General features: G+C 41.0%; 1 protein-coding gene across 1 annotated transcript in view; it reads right to left on the bottom strand.

The window, feature by feature from the left end:
- The window catches only part of htr7c (5-hydroxytryptamine (serotonin) receptor 7c), a 29,979-nt gene extending 7,661 nt beyond the window's left edge, over positions 1-22,318 (bottom strand). The window contains exon 1 of the mRNA XM_031300845.2: positions 21,482-22,318. Within this exon, the coding sequence (XP_031156705.1) occupies positions 21,482-21,948 (467 nt within the window). The 5' untranslated portion in view covers positions 21,949-22,318. The remainder of the gene's footprint in view (positions 1-21,481) is intronic.
- Positions 22,319-24,326: the final 2,008 nt, after the last annotated feature.

The raw sequence follows: 24,326 nt of genomic DNA, 5'->3' as shown, positions 1-24,326 counted from the left end.
AATGCATAACATATTTTAAACCACATGGGATACCTCACACCTCAGAGAAAGCACATAATCATGAGAAAAAAAACTGTGGCAATAGATTATAATCACCTCCCAGAAGACACCATGCACTAAACAGTAACAGTGACATACATGGAGAGTTTAGAATGTGTGTGCATGTTTTGTTTTTTTTTCTCTGGAGGATTTGGGACATATCCACAGACGCAGCAGCCCTTGGGATTACCCTGCCTCTGACAGCGTGCCCGAGCTAATGGAGAATTCCATTACTTCCACTAGGCTACCAACCAGGGCAGCTCTGTGCTGAAACATTGTAAGCAGCCCTGGTGTGCAACAGTCGTCAGTCATCTCAAGGAGCACCTCAGTCTCAATCCTTTTATGTCTCAGAATGGATACACAGTGAAATATTTACCAAGCTGCAGTTGGTTTGAGCGGAGGAGTGGTAAATTTAGAACAGGATCTCCTGAAATGAAAGTAACAGGCCTGGAAGAGAGTTCTTTCAAATGACAGATCATTTCTCCTAGAGAAACTCTCCTCTCAGCCATTTAGCATTCCTATGTCATATACTTAAGGGTAATCCATAATAAGTCTGTGAGAAAGTGAAGTGTTTTAGGCAGAATATCTTTTTTTGTTCCTGTGTGAGTGAAGTGGGCTCAGAGATGCAGACATCGCCTGAAATCAAAGAATTTGGGTTGAAGTGTCTCTTCAAGAACTGAGTGCAACTGGGCTGCTTTTTATCCAGCGGTCAGTATTGGGTATTCATTGTGTTCATGCTTGGTTTGTTTTCCATAAAGTGAATGGAGAGTGCTGAAAAAGGGAAAATCTGAAAACACCCAATCCATTGTTCACTCCATTGTTCACTCTGTGTTCAGTGCAAACTGTTCTTGCTGAAAAATATTTGAAAGAAAAGCTTGTTTATTTATTGATTTTCTTTTGGTGTGCAATTTTCTAATAATACCAGCTGTACTAACCCGAAACCAACAAGGTTTCTCTTTAGGTAAAAAATACAGTAAATGACAAGAAAAAAATGAAACAGTGTTACAGTGTTTATTTCAATGAAGATATCATCACAGAGTATTTATTCTGAGCTGCCCTAGACTGAAAAGGACCAAATCTGTCTAGTGAGAGTTCTGGGATTTCTCCGACATCAGACAACAACCTCAGTCCTCAAGGAATGCTTCAGCTCTCCTATTCTATTTGAGGAACCTCCAGAAAACAGAAATTGAGCTGCTTCTCTCACAGAGCACACCGCACAACACGAGCAGCACTGTTGTTTCCTCCTCAACAAGGAGGCAAAGGAGTAATCCCATCTGTTTCCAACTATGTTTAGATCAAAAGAACTTGCACCTGTTTAGGTCAGGTTCGGTTTTGTTCTCTGACTTCTGCTCATGTTAAGGATGAATGAGTAAAGTAGCTGCCGTCATCTTCACTCTTGCATAAACTGAGTCATCCCTGGACAGACTTCAGTACTTCATCCCTCGGATATGTCTGTTACCTCCAGCCACAGGACTGCCAGCTTAGGTCTGACTTGTGTCAAATAGCCTGTGAACAAGTGTAGGCACTTACTTTAGCCGACATGTAGAAAGATGCTTGGGAATTGCTACCCAAGACAAAAAAAAAATGTCTACCAGAAAGTATAGGCTATAGGCCAAAACTGTGTATACTTTATGATGACCTTAGGGCCCTGACACACCAACCAGACGGGCCGACCGTCGGCAGAAAAGCGAGTCGGACTGATCAGTCGGGTCCCAAGGTCCAAAAAATGCCTCAGAACACACTGTGGCGACGCCAACTTGAGCGTACGCTCTGCGCGTGCGCGAAACGTAATACGTCTCCATAGCAGCAGGCGGCGCTGCCCTGTATTGTTTCCATTAACAGTCTGATTATTTACCATAAAATGAAGACCGGCAGCTGATTGGACGAACGCGTCACGTGGTTCTTTTTTCTCCGGAAATTCACAGCCAGACTGTCATGGCGGCTTGTTCAGAATACGATCTCATATTGTACTAAAATAGTTCACCGAAACGTGTTTCTGAAAACATTTTAAGCGAGAAATAGGCCATGCAGTTGCTGAATCTGTCTTCATTTCAGATTGACAAAGGTCAGTTTAAAAGATTTTCGTCAGATTTTGAGAGGCTCATCCGCTCCCCATTTCCGGGTGAGTCCCGACTGCCCTGTCCCCGACTGAACATGTCGGGTCGGCCCAAATGAAGGCCAACGGCTCCTCGGACGGCCGATGGCACGGAACACACGGAACAGACTCGAGTCACCGACCTCGCCAGGCGGCCCGACACCCGATTATCGGGCTGGTGTGTCTTCTCTCTAAGGCTTATTCTATGCTCAATACATCTTTTTGATAAAATAAGACGTTAGAGTGCTCATATTATACTTTTTGGCTATTTCCATTTTCCTTCATTTTGATCTTTTTTGTGCATGTTATAGGTTTACAAAGTGAAAAAGCCCAAAGTCCACCCCAAATGCACTTACCATCTCCCACAGAAAACACTGTTCACCAACTGCTCCAAACAGCTCTATTGTAGTCCAGCCTTTACTTCAGAGACAAACGTGTGCCATTTTGTGTCACTTTGTAATGCACGTTACAATCCTCGCCTAGCTGCGAGCGTGGCACGCCCTCATACTCTGCTTCTGACTGGATAGTAGTCCTTATCTAGTTACTGCTCATGTGCGATTCCCAACAAAGATGGAACAGAAGTGAGATGCCTCAGTAGCTAAAACAGAGAGCTCAACACCACAAAGAGGAGCTGCAGCAATGTGCAGTACAACAAAAATAGGGTGTTTTTGGAAAATTAAACCATGTAAACCTATTCTGATATAGCCTCTAAATACAATTATGAACCTGGAAATGAGCATAATATGAGCTCTTTAAAGAAGTGGCTGCAGTTTCAGGCTGCACTTGTCTGATTTGACTATGATATTAAGCATAAAAGGTCAGTTCACCTAGCCTGGTTGACACCAGACCCTTCTCAGTTGTAACTGAGAGTGGGTCTGGGCAAGCTTCATTCACAGCTCATTTCCAAAGGGGCGTCACCAACGGACACTGCTCAAATGCCTCTGGGCGCAATTGGATAGTCCTTCAACCAATCAGACCAACGATCCAGACTGACTTGCAGAGCAAATCTCAAATTTGCCGGAAGTTCGTCAGGGTTTTCTTAGGCTACAGTTCACCCAAATAACAAAAACACATACTTTCCCACTTATCTTTATGTGGTATATTTAGTGATATGGAGATAGCTGCTAATCAACTTATTACACTTTAATTACGTTTGCATTACTTCAGTTTAGTCTAGTGAAGTATTTCTAGCCAAGTCAGCTGCTTCAACAGCTTTTGAACGGATTGCCATGACATTTTGTGCAGATATCCATGTCCTCTCAAGAAATGTAATTTTGGTGATAACTTAACTTTTCTTCCAGCAGGTAACTTTTGACATCCTCATCAACCTCAGCTGTACTTAATGTTATGTGCTTATTACTGTATGTTAGCATGCTGACACGCTAAACTAAGATGGCAAACACTGTCAACTTTATAACTTATAGCTTAGCATCAGTAGATTAGCAATGCCATGGCTTTAGAATGTCAGTCTAGTTATATGGTAGCTTTGTTGTCCTTTATTTTCCGGTCACAGTTTTGAGTTATCTAGTGTAAGTTGGATTTACAAGACTGTAAGCTAAAGATCATTTTACTTCCCTTTCTCATCTTAGTAGAAAGTGTTGCTAAACCAGGGGTGGCGAACCTGTGGCTCTTGAGCCGTATGCGGCTCTTTGCCTGCTCCTGTGAGGCTCTTACTGTGTGGCTGGGGGCTGTGTCATTGGTTGATTGTTGTTTTTAACTTTTCTGAAACATACAGTATTTCAGATAAGTAAAAAAAAAACACATTTGAATGCATCTGCCAATACTGCCAATACATTTGCCAATTATTTTAAAATGGAAAATAATGCAGCAGAGTTTTGAGGACAGATTCTGCAACCTGAGGAAAAACAGCGGCCACAGATCACCTTCCTCGTTAACCCTTTCACTGCTGAATCCGATTGTTTGAAAGCCCCTTTAGTGACAAATGAGTGAGAGAGTTGCTTCGAGTGGCCACAACCGAGTTCAAGCAAGACCTGAAAAGGATTGTGGATAACAACGACAGGTTTCCCACTGAGTCAATCTAAGTGAGAAAAAAAACTATGAAAACTGCTATGTATTATGACTGTCATCAGATCTGGAAGACACTGTTGCTGTTGTAGTGTGGACGTGCATGTGTTGTGTGGCTTTTTGCTATGGTGCGTTTTTTTTTGTGGCTCTTTATACCTAACTGGTTGGCCACCCCTGTGCTAAACAATTATACATGGTTCCTTAGTTCTAAGTGACTTGCCAACCAGTGGTGGAAGAAGTATTCAGATCCTTTACTTAAGAAAATGTACTAATACCACTCTGTTACAAGTAAAAGTCCTGCATTGAAAATGTTACTTAAGTAAAAGTATTGTATGTAAGTTCAGGAAAATGTACTAAAGTATTAAAAGTAAAAGTACTTTCTCTCTGACATGTAGTGGATTAGAAGTAGAAAATGGCATGAAAAGACTCAAGTACATATCAAGTACCTCAAATTTCTACTTAATTACAGTACTAGTTTGGGATTGTCCATGGTAGATTTTGAAGGTTTCTGTATTGTTCTTTAAGGACTTCTACCAGCGACTATCTTGTGAGGCATGTCGGGCAAAAAATTATCTATAATCCATGCAGCATGATTCAAAATCTTAGGCCACCTATGAGCTCCCTCAATAATTCTGGTTTTCAATCGCCCACAGATGGCAACCCTGACTACCCTTCAAAAACTATCATGCTTTGCTTTCTGCTCATAATCATGTTGCAACGGTAAACTATTCTTAATGGTGAGCCATTTACAGAATGATTGGATGTACTTGAAAGGCACACCTAGAAACAACACTTCCACTCCTCTGACTTTAAGTCCTGACGGCTTTATCATCTCTGTTTACTTCCTCCTAATTGTCGTAAAGCAGTACTTTGGATATTTTATGGCCTCCGCCGCACAGCACACCACCTGTCCTTATCGGGAGTTTACTGGCTCTCACAGCAATAGAGATGATGGGCAGCTATTAGTACCATGGTGATAAATGGATTCCCCCTTCCAACAGTCAGCATGTCCATCCCTGTCAGAGACGGCTGTCCTTGAACAAAAATGCAAATACCCTACAGGCTCTACAGAATAGAGGAGTAGAGAATAGGGCCTCAGAATAGTAGAGATATTTCAACTAAAAAGCTACACATAAAGCCAGCAACACAATAAAGAGTAGTTCATTTAAGCCACAGACGACTTGAGCACTTTGCAATCAACACAACAGTTAAAGGTGATTCCACCAGCTTTGTTAAGCAAATCGAACACTCCACAGAAAAGCACAGCAAGGGGACTTAACAGTGGGCTATACTCAAAATAAGTTAGTTAATTTAACATGTCGTCCAACTACAAGGCAAAAGTGTTTATAGCTGTTCCCACCGGCCACACTCAAAGGAGGTTTGAAAAGCCTGCCAGGATAGTGAGGGTTGGGACATGATAATCATTCAAATGGGAATTTGTGGGAGGCATGCATACTGTGGCACTTGTTTTTACTTAAGAAAATCGATTACTTTCTTACTTCCACACACCTTGCCAAATCTTTGCCCGAAGTGGGCGTGATTGTCTGTTTCGGAAAGTTACAAAAATTGTCAGATCCAGCCCCCCCAATTTAACATTGGAAAGGTGTGACAGGGTGCACGGGTTGCAGACACTGTTAGACCATCCAACAATATTGACTCATGATCCAACATATTGACTCTCTTGCTCAACACGAATATGCCCTTTAGCCATATTCATGTTGATATTGTTAAATATTAATAGCTGGCGTGCTCTATGAGGTAAAAACACACCACCACGTTACCTAATTTAGCTACTGCTGCTGCTATTTTCTATTTAAAGCGGAGTACAGTATGTAAAAAAAACACGCACACAATTCCCATCACACATGATATTTAACGTTGTTCTCCACTCTTTTTCAGCTCACTCTTTGGACTCCATGTCCCAGCGGACTCTGACAACATCATCTGGCCCTGATTCTTTACGGGTGCTTCATTCTGATAATGGAAGCCTCGGAGAGCTTCTTTCAGCTCTTCCAGTCCTCAAGATCCTTCAAAAACACTCACACACATCACTTAATCTGTGATCCATGGCTTGCAATAACAGAGTCAAACATAATCATCCAACTCTATTTCCTGCTGCACGCAGTACATCATTTAAGATTAGGATTAGGATGTAAAATGTTTGGTTAGACAACTATAGGGCAATACTTTGGTTTCACTGTGGATAATGAGAACATTGTAAGAAATCCTCTTTTTATTCCTCGAATGTTTCTGCTTTTGTCTTTCACCCCTCACAAACCAGTAAAATATTTTTTTGGTTACTCTGAAATTATCTTTAAATACATACATACATACTATATGCTAATCATTTGATCATTATCTTTAAGTGTGCATGATACTCCAAGTCATCAAGTTTTTTTTGTCCCTCTGGAAATCCCTTTTTCCTATTACATTCCTACATTTATATATTACAAAATTGTTCTCCCAATTACTCTGTGGTTACATTTTAGTGAAAAAATCATGCCAGGCATTCAAAGACCTTTGGCTCCAGAGACAGGGGTTTGCACCATGTCTGTGGTTACGTTTAGGCAAAAAATTCACGCTTTGCGTCTCATGTTTCAAGTCACTGCCGAGTTCTTCTGTATTAAATCAAGACCATGATCTCTCCCTCTTACTGTTTATGTAGTTAATATTCTGGAGCAGAAGCAAATTGGTCACAACCTTCCTTTTCATGGCCCCACCGAAAATAACTATTATGTAAGCAAAATATTGAGGTTAACACCAAATTTACATATGCTTAAACGACAAAGATGCTTTTTGTTTTTTTTACCAGCACTGTTAGGAAGCTCATCGTCAACAACATTTTCAGTCATACCTAGTGTCTGAGGTGTTTTAGGGGGAGAAGCATGTGTTGTTTCCTAAATGTTTTTCAGTGTGAAACAATTTACTTCTACTTCCTGAGTTGATTCTTGCCTGCTTGCTTCTTGCATTTAGCCATTTTATGCTTTCATTATCCTGGCAGCCATCGTGACCAGATTTGTGATGCTGCTACAAAAGCCTCTAAAGACCAAAAAATTAAATTTGCACAAGTAAATGCATGCCACGGTCTCAGCGGCATATGTTCAGAAAGAATCTTTAACGTGCGTGTAATATGTAATATGAAGTGCCATTACTACCCACCAAAATGTACACTTACTGCAGTCCCTCTGACAGCCCCAAATCTGCAAACTCATTTAGAGAGATTCCAAAACGCTCACTCAAATATTAATCAGCTGCTAACTCTCTCTGTCCTCATTATTATACAAGGACTCAAGTCTGTTAGTGGAAGGTGAATAAGCATGTGCCAGCAAGTTCATCTTCCTCTCTTTTTCCTGTCATGATGATGTGAGAGAGTGAATGTGAAGAGCCCCTCCATCTTTGTCACCTTCCCTTTGGTTCTGTCACCGAGTGCACTCGCTCTCTCTAAGGACACCTCCAAAATTAAATACGCTTAGAGGAAGTCTCAGTTGTGGGGGAGGAATCTAATTCTCCAGTTCATCCCATTTTACTTCTGACCTTTTACAAAAAAAATGTTCAACTATTTTAGTTACCAAGGATACCACAGGCAGCTCCTTTTTGAGCCGACTGAATTTCTCCCAATTTTGCATCTAGCCAGCAGTTAGTGCACCAGAAGTAGCTGTGTGGCCCATTATATGTCATCATTATGTGGCTCTGTAAATCGAAAAGGACAGTGAGGAGGAATTGTATCCAACTTGTTCCTGAGTCACTAGACACTGCCATGTAACCTAAAGGCAAACACTGAGGACTGTGCTTTTTCTCCACCTCGTATTCTCTTACTGACCTTTTATTTTTATTCTAATACTACACTGAGTAAGATACCTGTATTCTGGCCAAATTGTAATTTTATGAATGCTTTATCCCCATAATTAATCTTGTGCGCGCACACACACACACACACACACACACACACACACACACACACACACACAGAAGTTTCCGTCATGTATTTCTGATACATTAAAATTCAAGATTCATGTTGTTTATCTATTAGAAATTCAATCATATTCTTCATAAACACAACAACAATCATGTACAAATAAAAAGCCAAACCTGTACAATTCATGGATAGTACACAAAGTCCCATTATTATCAAATTCACACTTCCACGAACCCACAGCAACAGAGAACCTCTTCCATCTATCAAAATGTTTTTTAGTGTAATTATTCCTGATTGCAGTGTATTTTAAAATAGACTAAGAAACTCCCCAAAATGATTGGTGTCCAAGGCATTCTTTCCAGGAGCCCAAAAAAAAACTTTCCCCAAAATAACAAGTGTAGTTATAGCAACGTTTTTTTTATGTATTTTTATGTTTTATGTGAAGGACTTTGAATTGCATTATTGAAGGGTACTATACAAATAAACCTGCCTTACTTTGCCTAAGGCCTCTCCCTATGGATTTACCTATGTAGGGCAACAGTTGCCTCATCACTGTGTTTAAATAGTCACCTAACATCATCAAAGGAGCAGCTATGTACAGGTGTTCTCTTTCACCTCGATTATGTTCAAGTGTATAAATCAAACAATTAACTAAGTATATACATATTATTTAGATCAAACCAAGGAGAAAAGCACACAAAGGGAATAGTCCTACTGTAAGTTTAGCCAGAAGAAATAATTCAAGCTAAAAATAGCAGCTTACATCAGCAAGACAGATAGTGTTTTCCAGGAAAAATGTAAATTGAATATAATTTGATTTTGCACGAGATGACATACATCAGAACATAAGATAAGGAGATGGAAATTATGTTCCTGCCTGAGCACAGTGTGCCCTAACCAGAGAAAACCATGACTGATGATAGGAATATTCATTATAAGAGCATTTTACTGCTGTTTATCTCGCCCCTGAGCAGTGAGAGGGAGAAAATAATTCTAAGTTATTAAGTCACTCTTTACTGGCAAAGCACATTTAGATGTGCAATATCATATTTGTACTGTACATTTCCAGGATTCATCTTCATGAAGGCTAATCTGAAAGATAGACAAACAAAATACCATTTATGGGTGAGCCAGCACAGCTGTGACAACAAGGTAATAATACTGATTATACTGATCCAGTGAAATAAAGGTCACTGTTGTGTTGCTAAAAGCAGTGCATATAATGACGTTTTAGATAGAGTCTAGTCATCATGCTAAACAGTGCAAAGACCCTAATATGAATAAAAGAAATAAAGGTATATAATTCTTATAAATAAAACCAATTAAAATAAAAACAACTACAGTATATTTAGTCTGCTTTGGACTAAATGCCACTAGCCTCGTGGCTAAAATCATTAAATCATTCATCTGAGAATCTATACACCAGATTTTGGGGAGATTAAGTGACACTAAAATCATCCATCTGTGCCGGCCAGATCATTGGCTCCTCATTCACATACACTACAGTATGTTGTAAGCATTAAGCTTATCAGCTGAGCAGAAGAAAAGTACTTGTGGTTCTTTTTAAGAGGTGTCCCAAGTGAAGGTTGTGTACTTGGTGTACCCCAAGTGAAGGAGTTCAAGTACCTCAAGGTCATGTTCGCAAGTGAGGGGACAATGGAGCGGGAGATTGGCCGGACAATCGGAGCAGCGGGGGCGGTATTGAATTCGGTTTACCACACCGTTGTGACAAAAAGAGCGCTGAGCCAAAAGGCAAGGCTTTCGATCTACCGGTCAATTTTCGTTCCTACCCTTACATATGGTCATGAAGTCTGGGGTCATGTCTGAAATAGAGTTTAGATCGGGCCCAAAAAATCAAGCCCGACCCTACCCGAACCTGTGCACGTTGTGTCCGAGCCCAGCCCGGCCCGACACATTAACTGTAATTATGAGCCCGAGCCCGATTTAAACCCGACATTTTTTTAAATACGTGGGCCGTCATAACTGACGTTCTCAACTACAATTCCGAGTTGTTTGAACTGCAGAAATCTGTTTAGAAGGGGTGTGCTTGGAGAAGTAACAAAAGAGGACATTGAAGGCAGACTATCATCTTTTCTGCCATGCCGTTCCCGTTTTTTTGCTGTCATAGGCAAGCAGCGTGCCACACTTAATGCACTCGACAAAACCAACACATATGTTGTCACTGCCCACGACTTGTTTAAAATGGTTCCATACCTCCCGACTTTCCTCCAAATTTGCTCAAAGGTAGGCTAATTCTCCTGTTTTTATTTTGTTCTTTACATCTTCAAGCTCCATGTTGCACATCATACAGCACAGCTTGCGAGTGGAGGAGACGCTGCGCATGATTATGGCATAGCTTTCTCCCCACCCAATTAGAAAACTATTACTTCACGCTGGAAGAAGTTGAATTACATCAAAGCTACTAGCTTTTCTGAGCACTTTAAGTGCAAAAGCTCAACAACAATCTTGTGGTGAGATTGTTTTGGTCAACTGCTGTTGAGAATAAACTTTCAATCTCAACTGTTTTAGCACTGGATTACATTTTTGAGACTGGAATTTTCCTATTCCCAGTATGTTACATACACACTTACAGGCATTTCGAAGAGTGCAGGTCTGCCTACAGTGCAATGACCCAGTTAGTGGTCAGATCTGGAATTTAGTGTCTTGCTCAAGGGCAGTTTGGCAGTGATGGGTTGCCATAACTCAGTTTTGTATTTCACAGCTGGAATACAAACTTGTTTTAGTGCTGGGGGTTAGATCACTAACTTCTTCTACCTGACCTGAGAGAATTCTAGCTATATAATCACATTGAACCACATCCAATAACATCTCCGTCATACAATACTCTTGGATAATGAGTTTAGAATGAACTGACAACAGGCTAAGATTGGCTAATCGGGAGCACTGAGAGAATTCCCAGTGGGCCGGTCGGTTTTTTTTGGTCGCGAGAGCGGAAATCATAGTTGAAATATATCATGGATGCTGTCCCTAAGCTACCTGCACTCGCAGCCCACTCTTTTTAATTTTTTTTTTTATTTTTTCATGCAGCCCACTCGCATTGTGCAGTCTGGCAATTATGACATAATTATGTATTGACACCTTGCTCAAAAAAAAAAAAAAAAATGTCACCTGTTAGAGGATGTGACTGAGAGCAAAAAGAAGCTATAAAAATAATAATGAGCGCAAAAACGACGCTGAAAAGGCAACAATTAAGCTCTAGAAAGTGACTCGGCCAGATGTGCTAAGCTGAGCAACTTTATCATTAAAACCAGCTCGCAGTTTGAGAGTGAACCGCCAATGGAGACGGTGACGCAGGTAAGCAGCGGTTGTTCAAAACATAATACAACGTTGCCTGCAAACCACCGTTTAAGTTTATGAATCAAACTTTTTCTTGTAGCTCTTCAGCAGCAGCCACTAGTCCAGTTTGCTGCTAACAGTGACTATGAAGAGTCAAGCACCAGCCATGAGCCCATAACTCCAGAGTGGGCAGGTAGGATCGCTCATTGAGTGAATAAGAACTAGAATTAATATTAATGAAGAGTATGTTGTAGACATGTTATGTAAAGTGCCCTGAGGTAATTAATGATACCAGATGATTCGGCACTACGTTAATGAAACTGAGGTGACTTGATCAGAAAGCTTTGTAAAAAAGGAGAGATTTGTGGAGAGAATTATGACATTTAAAAAAAATTAGATTTAGTGTCAGAAGCAGAGCCAGTAGTGTGCAAGGGATAGCTGCTGTCAGTGGGGGAAGGCACATCTAGGCTGTTGTACCACAGTGTGTGAACAAGCAAACATGATCAGATTAGTTACAATATAACCACTTTCTAAATCTACATTGTGAAGCAACACTTACTGTATTTGCACAGAAATCGAGGCTGTAGAGAACAGTGTGCTATTGCAGACTCATACTAAGATTTTAATTACGTTATTTTAATATAGTCAGTCGTGAAGTAAAGTGTGCCAGTCTAATGCTAAAAAATTAGTACCACTCCGGCCCTGACTGACAACCACAATGGATTGATGAACAGCAGTGAACATATATGAAGAGCGATGTGTCAGTGTGAGAGAAATTAATAAATGTCTGCATGTCTAAAGGGATTGCTTTTATGAGCTTTTTGGCAGCATTACAGTATGCTCAAATAGAGACACAAATACTTAATGATCCTTCTAAATATAAATACAAATGGATGCACAAAATTGGTCACTGGTTTAAAAAACTTCTTAAAAACTTCTCAGTAAATGTGTATTAATGAACAGTATAAATAAAAACAGTATAAAAGGGCAACCTTCTCACTACTTTTATAATGTTACTGTTTCTGCACTACAATGGTACTTTTACCACACTGCGCATAGCTGTACATACTGTACATAACTGTCTATATGGTTCATACTGAATATCCATATTTATTCTGTTTTTCTTAAAATAATAAACTGCATATATCTATATTATTTTTACTACTATTATATTACTGCTGCTACATTGCACATATCTGTACATGTTGTTCATATATTGTTCATATTACATAGCCATATTTATTCTGCTCTTATAAGGTAACTGCTAATACACTGCACACATTTATATTTCATTTACTCTAAACCACCTTCTGTTAACCAGCTGTACACTACTGTCTACACTGCACTATATTTCTTGTCCTGTCTATACCTTAATATCACATTGCACTTTTCTGCTCTTTTTGCACTTCTGGTTGGACGCAAACTGCATTTCATTGTCTGTACTCTGCACAATGACAATAAAGTTGAATCTAATCTAATCTAATCTAATCTAATCAATCCATGTGCACAGATGAACCAAACGCCAAACCTTGAGTTGCATAGTTATCCTGCAACAGCAGCAACATGCTTAATGTTCAAATGTTCTCTCATCAACAGCACGATGTGTGTTTGTGTGTTTGCAGCCTCTCAGCTCCATCAACAGGAAACCTATTAACTTACTGTTTGGTAAATGCTCGTTGGCCCTTTGTTCAATCTTGATGAGTAATGGACTCCCCCCCCCCCATCTGTTATGCCAAACACAAAGCATAATTTATGCCACACTAAAGTCACTCAGGCCCTTTCTTCTTCTTATCCCCGGAGAGTGCTGTGTAAATAGGATGAGATGCTGGGAATAACAAAATAAAATTTAAATCGCTATCTGTGGACAGCTTACTAATCCATCCATCTACCCTCTTTGTCAAATTGCGCAGGGAAGTACAACATATCAATACTGCAGCTGAGGTATGAAAGTTGGGTGTCCTCAGCTTTTCAGGAAACAAGGGTTTCTTAATAGTTTTCATCAACCCTGGGTTCATAAAAATCCCTCTAAACATCAATAACTGTAAATAATTTCAAGAAAGTACAAAAGAAACACCAAATGGGGTCAGATGGTTTTTTACCAAAAAAATGAATATGCAAATCATTCAAAACATCAGCAGAACAGCCCAAAATAACCCCCTTCGTATCCTAATTTTCATTTGTGAAAACATTTGACTGGATCTTATTGTTTTAGTGTTTGATCCATCAATACCGCTATGATGCATAGCTGGATCTGGTTCAACAGCTCACTGATTAGTTGCATCAGCAAATATGATGATGTAAGTGGCTCCCTACAGAGACAAATAAATCAACAAGATAAATTAAATCACAGACCATGTGTCAGTGAAGTATGAATCTGTGTGCTGTTTAAAAACATGTAGCAGTTTCAAATAATAGTTTTGCTAACCAAATGCCCTGTAAGGGCCGCAGCCAGCATCTCTGCCTAAGGCAGATATTCATGGTCCCCAGAGGATGAATCCTACAGACATTGGTGAACCCCCGATTTTCCTTCTAGCACCAACAGCAGGTCAAAGTTCTCAATTATCCAGTGAAATATATATATCAACTTTACGGACAAGAAATGTTAATTTTAGTTATACATATTCACAGTTATTATTGGCTATTTTTTTTAAATGTTTTAAATATTTTATTTCATTTACTTATTTATTTTAATCTTCAAAATAAATTTCAATTCAACATCTAGTCGATGGATTGGTGCAAAATTTCATACAGACAGTACTAATCAACCGCAAATATTTAAAATTCGGACTGATGAATCGTCACTGCAGCTTTGAAATGAAGGTGAATTAAAGGCAAAAGGGAAAATGTGATGCATTAGTTCAAGTAACCTCTACTTTTAGGGTGATAAGGCACCTCACAATATCTGTCATCAATTAACTGAAAGCTAGTAGGATCAAAGATGTTGATGGCTGAGTAATATATATCCCGCGGTAGGCAGCTATGGGAAATATTTGGTCATGACATGCAAGCAATTTTGCCATTTAACAACCCAAGACAGTGATGAAGAGTGTAATTTACAGGTTGAATAAATACTGGCCATCGTCAAATATAGTATATAGTTAGCTTCTAATGATTAACGAGCTGTCACGAACCACCCATGTTTGCTTTTCAGACCTTTCTGTATAATCAGAGTCAGATATTCATTTTGTTATATGAGATTCCTTGTCCTAAACACTTGGATGCACACAAACACTGTGCATATGCAAGCTATATGTTTAGGTAATATTTTTTCTTTCATTTTCTTTTCATTTCATGTGTCATCAGGAGTTAGATGGAGCACAAGACTCTCATCCATTGCAATGCACTGCTTCCTATTATATATTAACCTGAACGAGTTGAAATCCGCTAAATATGGCAACTTCCATAAAGGTGTGAGTGCAGCATACCATGATGGACCCATGCTGGACCTGCTGACTAGCTGGCAACAAACCAGAGCTAAAAATATATTTGTTCTTCTAATGAACTAACGACAAGCCCTCAAACAATGGTTGCTTACGGTACAACATACAAGATAAATTGCTCCGAATCACCTAAATACCTTTGAAATGACCGTGATCTCATGACTCTCAGTGACAATACTCGGCTAAAAGGAAACAAACAATCACAAAGTCAAGAGACAAACAACAAGCCACTGCCATCATTTTTCTCTCCTCCCTTTGACTTTCTGTTCTCAGTCATCTCTACCCCCTTCGGGTCCATTGAGACTCATCAGACCAGGCAACATTTTTCCAGTCTTCAACTGTCCAATTTTGGTGTGCTCGTGCAAATTGTAGCCTCATTTTCCTATTTTTAGTGGAGATGAGTGGTACCCGGTGGGGTCTTCTGCTGGTGTAGCCCATCCGCCTCAAGGTTGTTCGTGTTGTGGCTTCACAAATGCTTTGCTGCATACCTCGGTTGTAACAAGTGGTTATTTGAGTCAAAGTTGATCTTCTATCAGCTTGAATCACTCATTCACACCATTCTCCTCTGACCTCTAGCATCAGCAAGGCATTTTCGCCCCCAAGGATTGCCACATACTGGATGTTATTCCTTTTCAGACCATTCTTTGTAAACCCAAGAAATGATTGTGTGTGAAAATCCCAGCAACAGAGCAGATTGTGAAATACTCAGACCAGCCCGTCTGGCACCAACAACCATGCCATGCTCAAAGTTGCTTAGATCACCTTTCTTTCCCATTCTGACATTCAGTTTGGAGTTCAGGAGATTGTCTTGATCTGGACGACACCCTTAAATGCATTGAAGCAGCTGCCATGTGATTGGTTGATTAGATAAATTCATTAACGTGAAATTGAACAGGCGTTCCTAATAATCCTTTAGGTGAATGTATAATAGAAGTCAAACAGGAAGGAAACTGAGCCACCGGTTGATAGTACAACAGCATCAAAGATTAACTTGCCAGATGACTTCTCCCAGCATTTTTATGTAATGGTGCTCTGAAATGTTTTCATTAATAGCATTTGTTACTCTGGAAGAAGTGCTTGTTTACAAGACATGGACAGTGGTTGATTTTAAATTTAAATATTGTTTCCTCTTCAAAGATGAGAGTGGTTTGCCTTCTTCGTATGAAACAGCTGTAGTGGCTTATAACATTAAATGTGTCTCTTGTGGTCACTAAGCCCTCTAAAATGTGTAACATCCTATTAAGTACCAAACACAATTTCTGCCCTGATTAAGCATTCCTTTACATGCATGAACTGCCTTTAATCTGATCGCAGTGGCCTAGCAAGAGATGTCAATCCACCACATTTCAGCGAGGTGGCCGACAAGTGGGAAGTGAGTAGTGTCTGAGAGAGTGGAGCTTAGGCGTCACATCATATTACCTGAGGATGCGTCAGCTAGGTCAAGTCATCTGTGTCTGCTGGTGCGGGTGGATGTTCCCAGCTGCACAAACCAAGCGCTGTCTCTCCTGGGACGAACCTACGTGCCAACTTCACAAAAATACTCTCCGACGTGGAGGGCGGGTCAATGTGGGAGCAGTGTGTAGCCTCGGCTCATCATTGACACACCAGTTGGCAGAAAGCATGTGAAGGCTGTGGCTAATCCTGCTGCCATCAAAGGGCCCCATCTAGTGTGATTTCCTCCCTCAAATCCCCTGCAAAAGCTTACGGGTGTGATCACACCTACACTATATTTCCTTTAGTCTGAACCTTGGTGAGAAAGTTTACTTTACTGCAGTTATGTGATATGTTTTTTTCTTGACCTACATCCCATCCATCCTCCACAAGTTCACTGATAGTTAAGCCAGTCTGTATTTGATTTGCAAATGTAACTCTGTCTCTTGCTACACCAAGCTCCTCCATTCCTTTAGCACTGTCTTTTCTTAGACGTCTAAAGGACTACCCTCTCTTCCCACTGTTGTGAATAAATCATTCATATTTGACTTTTGAATTATTGAACATACAACATATTACTCTCAGTGAAAGTAAAAACTCACTGCAGCCAAAAGAGATACTAACTTTTTAGGGAAGTGGGCCCGAAAGTGGCTAAGCCTTTGCCGAAATTGCAGGCCTCCAGTGATATATATAACTTCTCTTTTATTCACTTCCCAACACTCAAACTGGACAATTCTGCTGTGACTGGGTCAATGCTGTGGTGTGGTAGCTTCAATTTGCAGTGTTGAAACTCTACTTAAAGAGGCTGGAGGTGCTGAATGGGTACTCATCCATAAGCATGGCTTTCACAGCAACACATCCACATTTACACATACAGTACAAAATCAATACCACTAAAGAGTATGCTGCAGTTATTGTGACGTGACCCAGGCCACAGGACGGGCAATCTTTTCTTCAAGTCTGTCAATAGCTTGCTGTTATTGTGAGAAAGGTTACTTAACAAAGGGACGTTTTTGCTCTAGTACAGTATATAAACATATTGCAGGGGGAGAAAGGAGGCAATACATTGGACATTCAGATTTGCAATTAATGTAGGATTATTTTTGTTCATTATTTAAGCACAATGTTATTCAAAAAGTTGAAAGGTAATTTCCCCTCCATTAGAATCATAATACATGAGGCAGCGTTGTAGTCGAGTCACCAACTGTCGAGTCCGAGTCAAATCTCGAGTCCAGTGATCGAGTCCAAGTCTGAGTCCAAGTCTGAGTCACCAAAGAAGAGTCTGAAATACATCTTTTCTTGCTGAATCACTGTCACCTATATAGACAGACTGCTCAGAAAGTATAAACAATCTTTTAAAAAGTCTTTAAACATTTGTTTGAATATTTAAAATGTCTTTGGCATTTTAAATGTTATATAAGGCAACATTTAACCACAAAAAAACGGCATGTGTAAATATAGTGACATTAGAATGAGACTGTAGAATTAAACCATAGCTGGATTACCAACTGGGCAAAGTGAACAACTGCCAGCAGCCTATGTGTATGGTGTGTGGTAATTTGGTTAATTCCTGCATTGTTAAAGGGATCTCTGTAGATTTTACAAATTATGTTCAGTTTACTCATCACAGTGAGTAGGCACTGTGAAAAGAGAAGTATTCTTTAGCTCTAGAGGTAGCTTTCTAAAAGCGTGAAGTTTGAAATATATGAACATTTACCAGGAAAGGAGGCTCTAACAAAAGACACTGTTAACTTGCATTATGGAAAATGTAGGACTCAGTGTTTTGAGGGCTTGGCCAATGCTTAAAACTAACACTCAGGATAGCTCATGCTCTGCTGCATCAATTACAAACTGGCTCTTGTCCCCCAACTTTTTTAGAGGTGCAATACTACAGTGCTGGAGTAACAGTTCACACAGCATGCCGGTATTGACGTGTAACACAACAGTGTCAGCGCCTAGTGTGTGTGAGCCAATCTGCTGTTAATCAACTGAGTGAACCCGACCTGACCCCCAAACTGCCAACTTTAGTAGTAGTGTAATTGTCAGTAGAGAGAAGGACAAAGACCGCTGCCGTGCCTGTGTGTGTGCGTGCGTGCGTGCGTGCGTGTGTCTGAGAGTGGGAGAGAGCGAGCGAGTGGAACAGAAGGTTGCCGGCAATGTTTCTGTAAGTTATTAATAACTTTGGCTACTCAGAACGCTGCTTTGTCACTTTTTTACCTGCCTGTAGGTCGACTCACACATGTAGTCCCAATATGCCAGCTATCCCTTTCCCACACATGTCAGTTTGGTGCTGTGACTACCTCTGCTGCCGGCTTACAGGCACAAACAACACTGTCCCACCCCTCCATTCCGTTTTCTAAACGTTCACACACACACACACACACACACACACAGCAAGGCGGCTTAAAGGCGCATCTGTCCCGTCTTGAACAGACTGTGTGAAAGGGGCTCCTGTCTTGTAAAGTATAAGTGTCCTGTGTCCAAATTTAGTGTTAAATCGTCATTATTTCACTTTACACTGTGGGGGGCCTACAACTTATTTTTGTCCAGGACCCAACGTGTTTTAATCGGGCGCTGATTAGACTAGTGTTAAAGTGGATGGTGAATGTCAGAGGTTCTATGTTCCACCAGGGTGACAGCAGTTTCTCTGAAAACATCTATTGAAGCCTGTCAAGACCCTACAGGATCATAAATCCGTTAGCCCCAAACGCTGTCCAAAGGGACCACTACTCTAGCACCACATTTTCTATATTGACATAGGCAGCATCAGCCCTGTAAACCTAAAGGAGCTCTGTGACCATAGTCATCAGGGACTGCAAAACCGTTCAATCTTGAGCCTTATTTGCAGCACTCCCTACTGTTCAGCTTAATTTTCCAATGCATGTCCTTGGGAAGCCTACATGGCAGTGAGAGAGCCCTAATTACAGCTAATTATGTGTCTAATTGGCAATTCCCACCCTAATGAATTATCTCTTTGTTTTCCATTGTGAATCATATGCCGAACATGCTCTGCACTGTTAAATTATAACAAGCCTGTTTTCATGGAGATCAACGCAACAGTCTACAGAACTGTATGTACAGCTTGTGTAGGGATGAAAATAATCCCAAACTGACTTCATAATCATTTTAAATTCTCTGTAAAAGTCTTGTGATTGACAAGAAGCAGAGATGTGGGAAAGATCCTCAGAATGGTGTGGTTTAGGTGGGTGTGCAGACTTTAATTTCATGGTACCGGATTCAATCACCTACTCTACCTTTTTCAGACATGCTCACTCACAGGTGGGTGCATTTGTCCTGTCTGACCTTATCACAGACAATAGAGGCCATGAGACCCGACAGTGCCGGTTTGCCACACTCCCACTTATCCACCACCGGAATACAAAGAAAGGCCTGGTTTGACATTGACATATTTTATTACTGCAGGTTAGTTCTTTTTGAATCTTTGGAGTCCTCTTTTTGAAAGGAGTCCTGCTTGTATGTTTGCTGGGATTCTGGATTCCACAGAATGGAACAGAGGGCACCGCAGAGGGTCATCAAGGCAGCCCAGAAGATCATCCAGACTCAATTACCAGCAATCAGCGACATCTTTGAGGCCCGATGCCGAAGCAGGGCCAATAACATCACCCGTGATCCGACACACCCTGCTCACCACCTCTTCGGGTTCCTACCACCTGGTAGGAGATTCAGGAACCATAAAAACCCAGTTTACTAGACTGAAAAAGAGTTTCTTCCCCCAAGCAGTGAAACTGTTAAATGGTTCATCGTCTCATACCACAATTCATCAAACCAATGCTATCCAAATCCAAGTTATTCATTATTTATCTATGTATTATTGAGGCTGCTTACCTATTGAGGATGTGCAATACCTTATCTGTTATTATTCGACTGCCTTTTTATAAAATTGTAATTTTTTTTAATTTTACTTTTACATTTTTAGTGATTGTTGTGCTTTTTAATACTCAGGGAGTAATTTTTTTTAATTCAATTGGAGGGTGTAGCAGAACAATGTACAACTGGTTCCACACTGACTGAAGAGGCTCGTCGTTCATGGCCTCACTCTGGAGTGAGTGGCCACAGGTGTATGAATCCCACACTGTCCATCCATTTGTGGCCTCTGTGACCTCTTACCTAACCCCCTGAAGGGCTTGTTAGCCTCTGCCCAACTAATCTTGTTACCTTCTGTCCAACCAGCCCAAAACACTCTCTGTCCTCTGTCAATCACAGTAGATCACAGAATGATATCTGTAATCCAGTTCCTCTCGTAACATCATTAGCTCATCAGGCGCACATAAGTCCCTAGCGCTCAATGCATCCACAAGTAGGAAACATGCATAATTCTGAGTGTAATGCACTAAGGTAATAACGCCTGATTGACAAGCGGGGGAAATAATCAGTTCATCAATACTACAATGAGCCTCTTTCTTCATTATGGTACTGAGGCTGAACTATTTCATTGTGGATTATACGTTTCCTTTGTCACAAGCAATCAGGCTGAGCTATGACTCCCCATATTTTTTTTTTTTTTTTTAAGATTATTTTTTTGGCCATTTATTTTCACAGGACAGATGAAGACATGAAAGGGGAGAGAGAGAGGGAATGACATGTAGCAAAGGGCCGCAGGTTGGAGTCGAACCCGTCTCCAACCTGTCTTTAGGTACTTTAGGTACAGTGATGCAAAACACCAGGATGTCAAAGCTCATATTCAGGTCCATGTATGTAGTGAGACAGCAAAACAATATTTGTAGTTTAGTTTTCTCAGAAGTGAACTTTACCTAGAGCACTATTATTTTTTTTTATTGAAGGGGCGCAATAATAGAGAGCAGTGCGATGTGTCCTTAACAGAAATGTAGGACGATGGGAGCAGCTGTAAGGTCGATGGGCGCTAATTCTAAATGCGTAATTAAGAAACACTGCTCATGGTCCGGTCAAGCAAAATAATTAAGCGTGCTATAAATTAATCACAGTCTGCGAATTCATTTTCTGGTTCAGGGGTTTCAACCGCACAGACAATCAGAGGGAACGGTTCATCTGGAATTAGGAATTTAAATGCCATTCTCTGGCGTAAAAAACAAATCCATGAATTAATTTGGCACTTGACCTGTTCCTGCCCTCAGTGTACTTATAGAGCAGCTTTTAAAAGCCCACAGGCTATCTGTATTATCTGTTTCATTTCAAAAGCAGGGTGCGCTACATGCGTAATTTTGGTGCCATTGCAAATTGACAAATTTGGTAACTTACCTATCGACGCTGATCACGCACAGGGTCATGATGGAGGCAGTGCAGCACATTACATCCATGCCGATGAAGATGTTGCAGAAAACCTCTCCAAAAAGCCACTTGCCCCCGGTGAGGTCAGTCACTATTACAAACGGCATCACAACTATGGCCACCGACAGGTCCGCCACTGCGAGAGAGACCAGAAGGTAGTTTGAAGGTTGCCTTAATTTCTTCACCACGCACACCGCGATCACCACCAGCGTGTTTCCCATGACGGTGACGGCCGTAATGATCGCCAACATCACCCCAATAATGATCTTCTCCGGGCGCCCGAAATCCTGCAGCTGCTCCCCGCATGACTCGTTCCACATGGTTGTGGGACTGATGGTGACCAGGACGTTGTACATGAGCTGCAGAGTGCCATTGATAACTTCGGAAATATCCTCTTTCTTGGTAAAAGTGAGCTCAATTCCCGAAGTATTGAACATCACGACAGCGTTTTCTCGGAAGGGGTGCAAGGGACACCTCGCCAGTTCACCCCAATTACGCGCATATTTGGATATGTGTAACCTGCTCTCGACTCCTGTCCAGCGGTTTTAGATCGCGACTGTTGCGGCTGCACCACGTCGCAGCTGCCAACAACTCACACAGGCTTCTTGACTGCTTTCCGTTTAGGAATGCTCCGTCTGAAGTGTTATAGGTGCGCGCTCCATCCCTTCAGGGGAAAAATAACTCCTACTCCAAAAGTATGTGAAACAAAAAAAGTTATAGAATATAAACATGCCGTTGCAGTGCTTGTTTCTCAGTTCACTAACAGGACAAATATGGACTGTTTGGGGAGTTGCGGTGCGCAAACCGCACCTATCCATGTGACGCATCACTTAGGGCGCACAGACTGGAGCCATGAGGGATTCGGCAGCGGTTTCAAAGTGGATTTAAGGAGTCCAAGCGTGCGAAGCCATTAACAGTTTTGTGGTTATTTGGGTATTCTCCTAGCTGTACTCACCATCTTAATCAGAGAATAAAGATTATAGCACGAGTTTCCTTGTGTGCCTTTTTATTAATATAATCTAACGTGTGTCTATTTTATATCTGGCTGTTAGTTAATCACAACAATCCCACATAATATCACACATATCTCCTCTTAAGCGCACGTCTCTGTATTGTTATAATTGTCCGAATGAGCTGGTTGGAAACCGCTGTGACAGATTTGAGTTTAAACACAGCCAAGCCTTTTTTTTGGAGAAAAGGAAATCATGCAGTACAATTTGCTTTAAAAAAGAAAAAAAAAGAAATCCCTGCTTTTCCCACGTCTCTAGAATTTGAAAAAGAGACAGGACATTAACCCCGTGGCATTTTGCCAGTGCCCCCAACAAGCAAAAACCCATCAATAGAACATCTCACTCAAACTCAACTCTTACACGCTTTTCTATTGTGCTGATGCATTTCTTGGTTGCCTTGGCTCCTCAAATGTAACCTCTGAAGACAAATCTAAAGAGAAAGTCCAGCGCTGCTGATGATGCTGAAAGAGGACATATGAGAAAGCTTCCCAGGATTTTGGTTTCTTGCATCATCGTCCAGACAGCAACAGCTGTGGTGTGTTTGTCCCCCCCCCCCACCACCCCCCTGGCTCTGGAGGGGCCAGTGCTGTTTCCCACAATTCTCTTATAGCCTGTCATCACTGCTTTTCCTCAGATGCGAGCCACCACAACCATGGCCTTTTAGTCACCATTACCTACTGCTCAGTTTGACAGACAGGACAGTAATGATTGTCACATCAGATTAATGCCACTGACCATTGGCAGGTTTTGCCAGACCTTCTGCTGTCAGGTATATTTGGCCAATTTACGTCAAGGAAATTACCAATGCGTAGGCAGAGGAGACAAGTCATGTTTTTAGGGTGGAAAGCCTCTGAGGCAAGTTCTCAGGGCTTATGCAAAACCACCTGTCAACACGTCAGTGTCTCTTTCAGCCCCTCCGAGGGTCTAAAGAGAGGTTACACCTGCTTTGGGAGCAATAAGGAGAAATGGTTAGGAGAAAGCATGACAAGAGAAATTTAAATCAAACTGCTGCAAACAGTAGAGCTGTTCCATCTTTGTGGAAGCAGCCACATAGACAGGCATTCATTCAACCATGATTCATTTTGAATCTCTTTCCGTTTTTTGTCTCTGTGTTCGTTTTGTGTCCCTTTGTGGTGGTTTTGCATGTTTCTGTAGTCGTTTTGCCTCTCTTTGTGTGCCTTTGTTGTAGTTTTGTGTGTCTTTGTAGTCATTTTGTATCTCTTTGTGGTCATTTAGCTTTTTTTTGTAGTCATTTGTCATCCGTTTGCGGTTTTATTGAGTCTCTTTGTGGTTGTTTCGTGTCTTTTTGTGGGCCCTTTTTCATCACATAGTGTTCCTTTGTGTCTCTTTGTGGTTTGGGGTCTCTTTGCGTTCATTTTGAGTTTTTTTGTGGAGGTTTTTTGACCTTTTTGTTCCATTTATTTTTCTTCATGGTTGTCTTTGAAGCTGTATGATTGACTATCCAACAAGAAACAGTCACTTCAAAGATGGTTCTGGCCCAGGGGCCCCCTACAGTACGTTCAGTTGTGAGTAGGGATAAGTCTTGGGCTTTGATACAACCACGCTGAGACAGCTAAAAATGCAGATCTGTGTGCTCCTTTATTAAAATGTGGTGTGGTTTGTCAGAAGTGAAAGCGTCATTTGACCCAATTACAGGAAATTACCTTAAAATGCAAAACTTGTTTGGATTCCCCCTTGCAACCAAAATCCCCGGTGGCCTGTTTGGATGTTGGGTGACTAAGACTCTGTCCAATAAACAAGCAACCTTGGTAATCCATGTGACTTTTGCTCACAAGCACTGGAAC

Source organism: Sander lucioperca, chromosome 2, assembly GCF_008315115.2.
Source record: "Sander lucioperca isolate FBNREF2018 chromosome 2, SLUC_FBN_1.2, whole genome shotgun sequence".
Lineage (NCBI taxonomy): Eukaryota > Metazoa > Chordata > Actinopteri > Perciformes > Percidae > Sander > Sander lucioperca.
The sequence above is the reverse complement of the archived record's forward strand: the minus strand, read 5'-3'. Positions and strand labels throughout refer to the sequence as shown.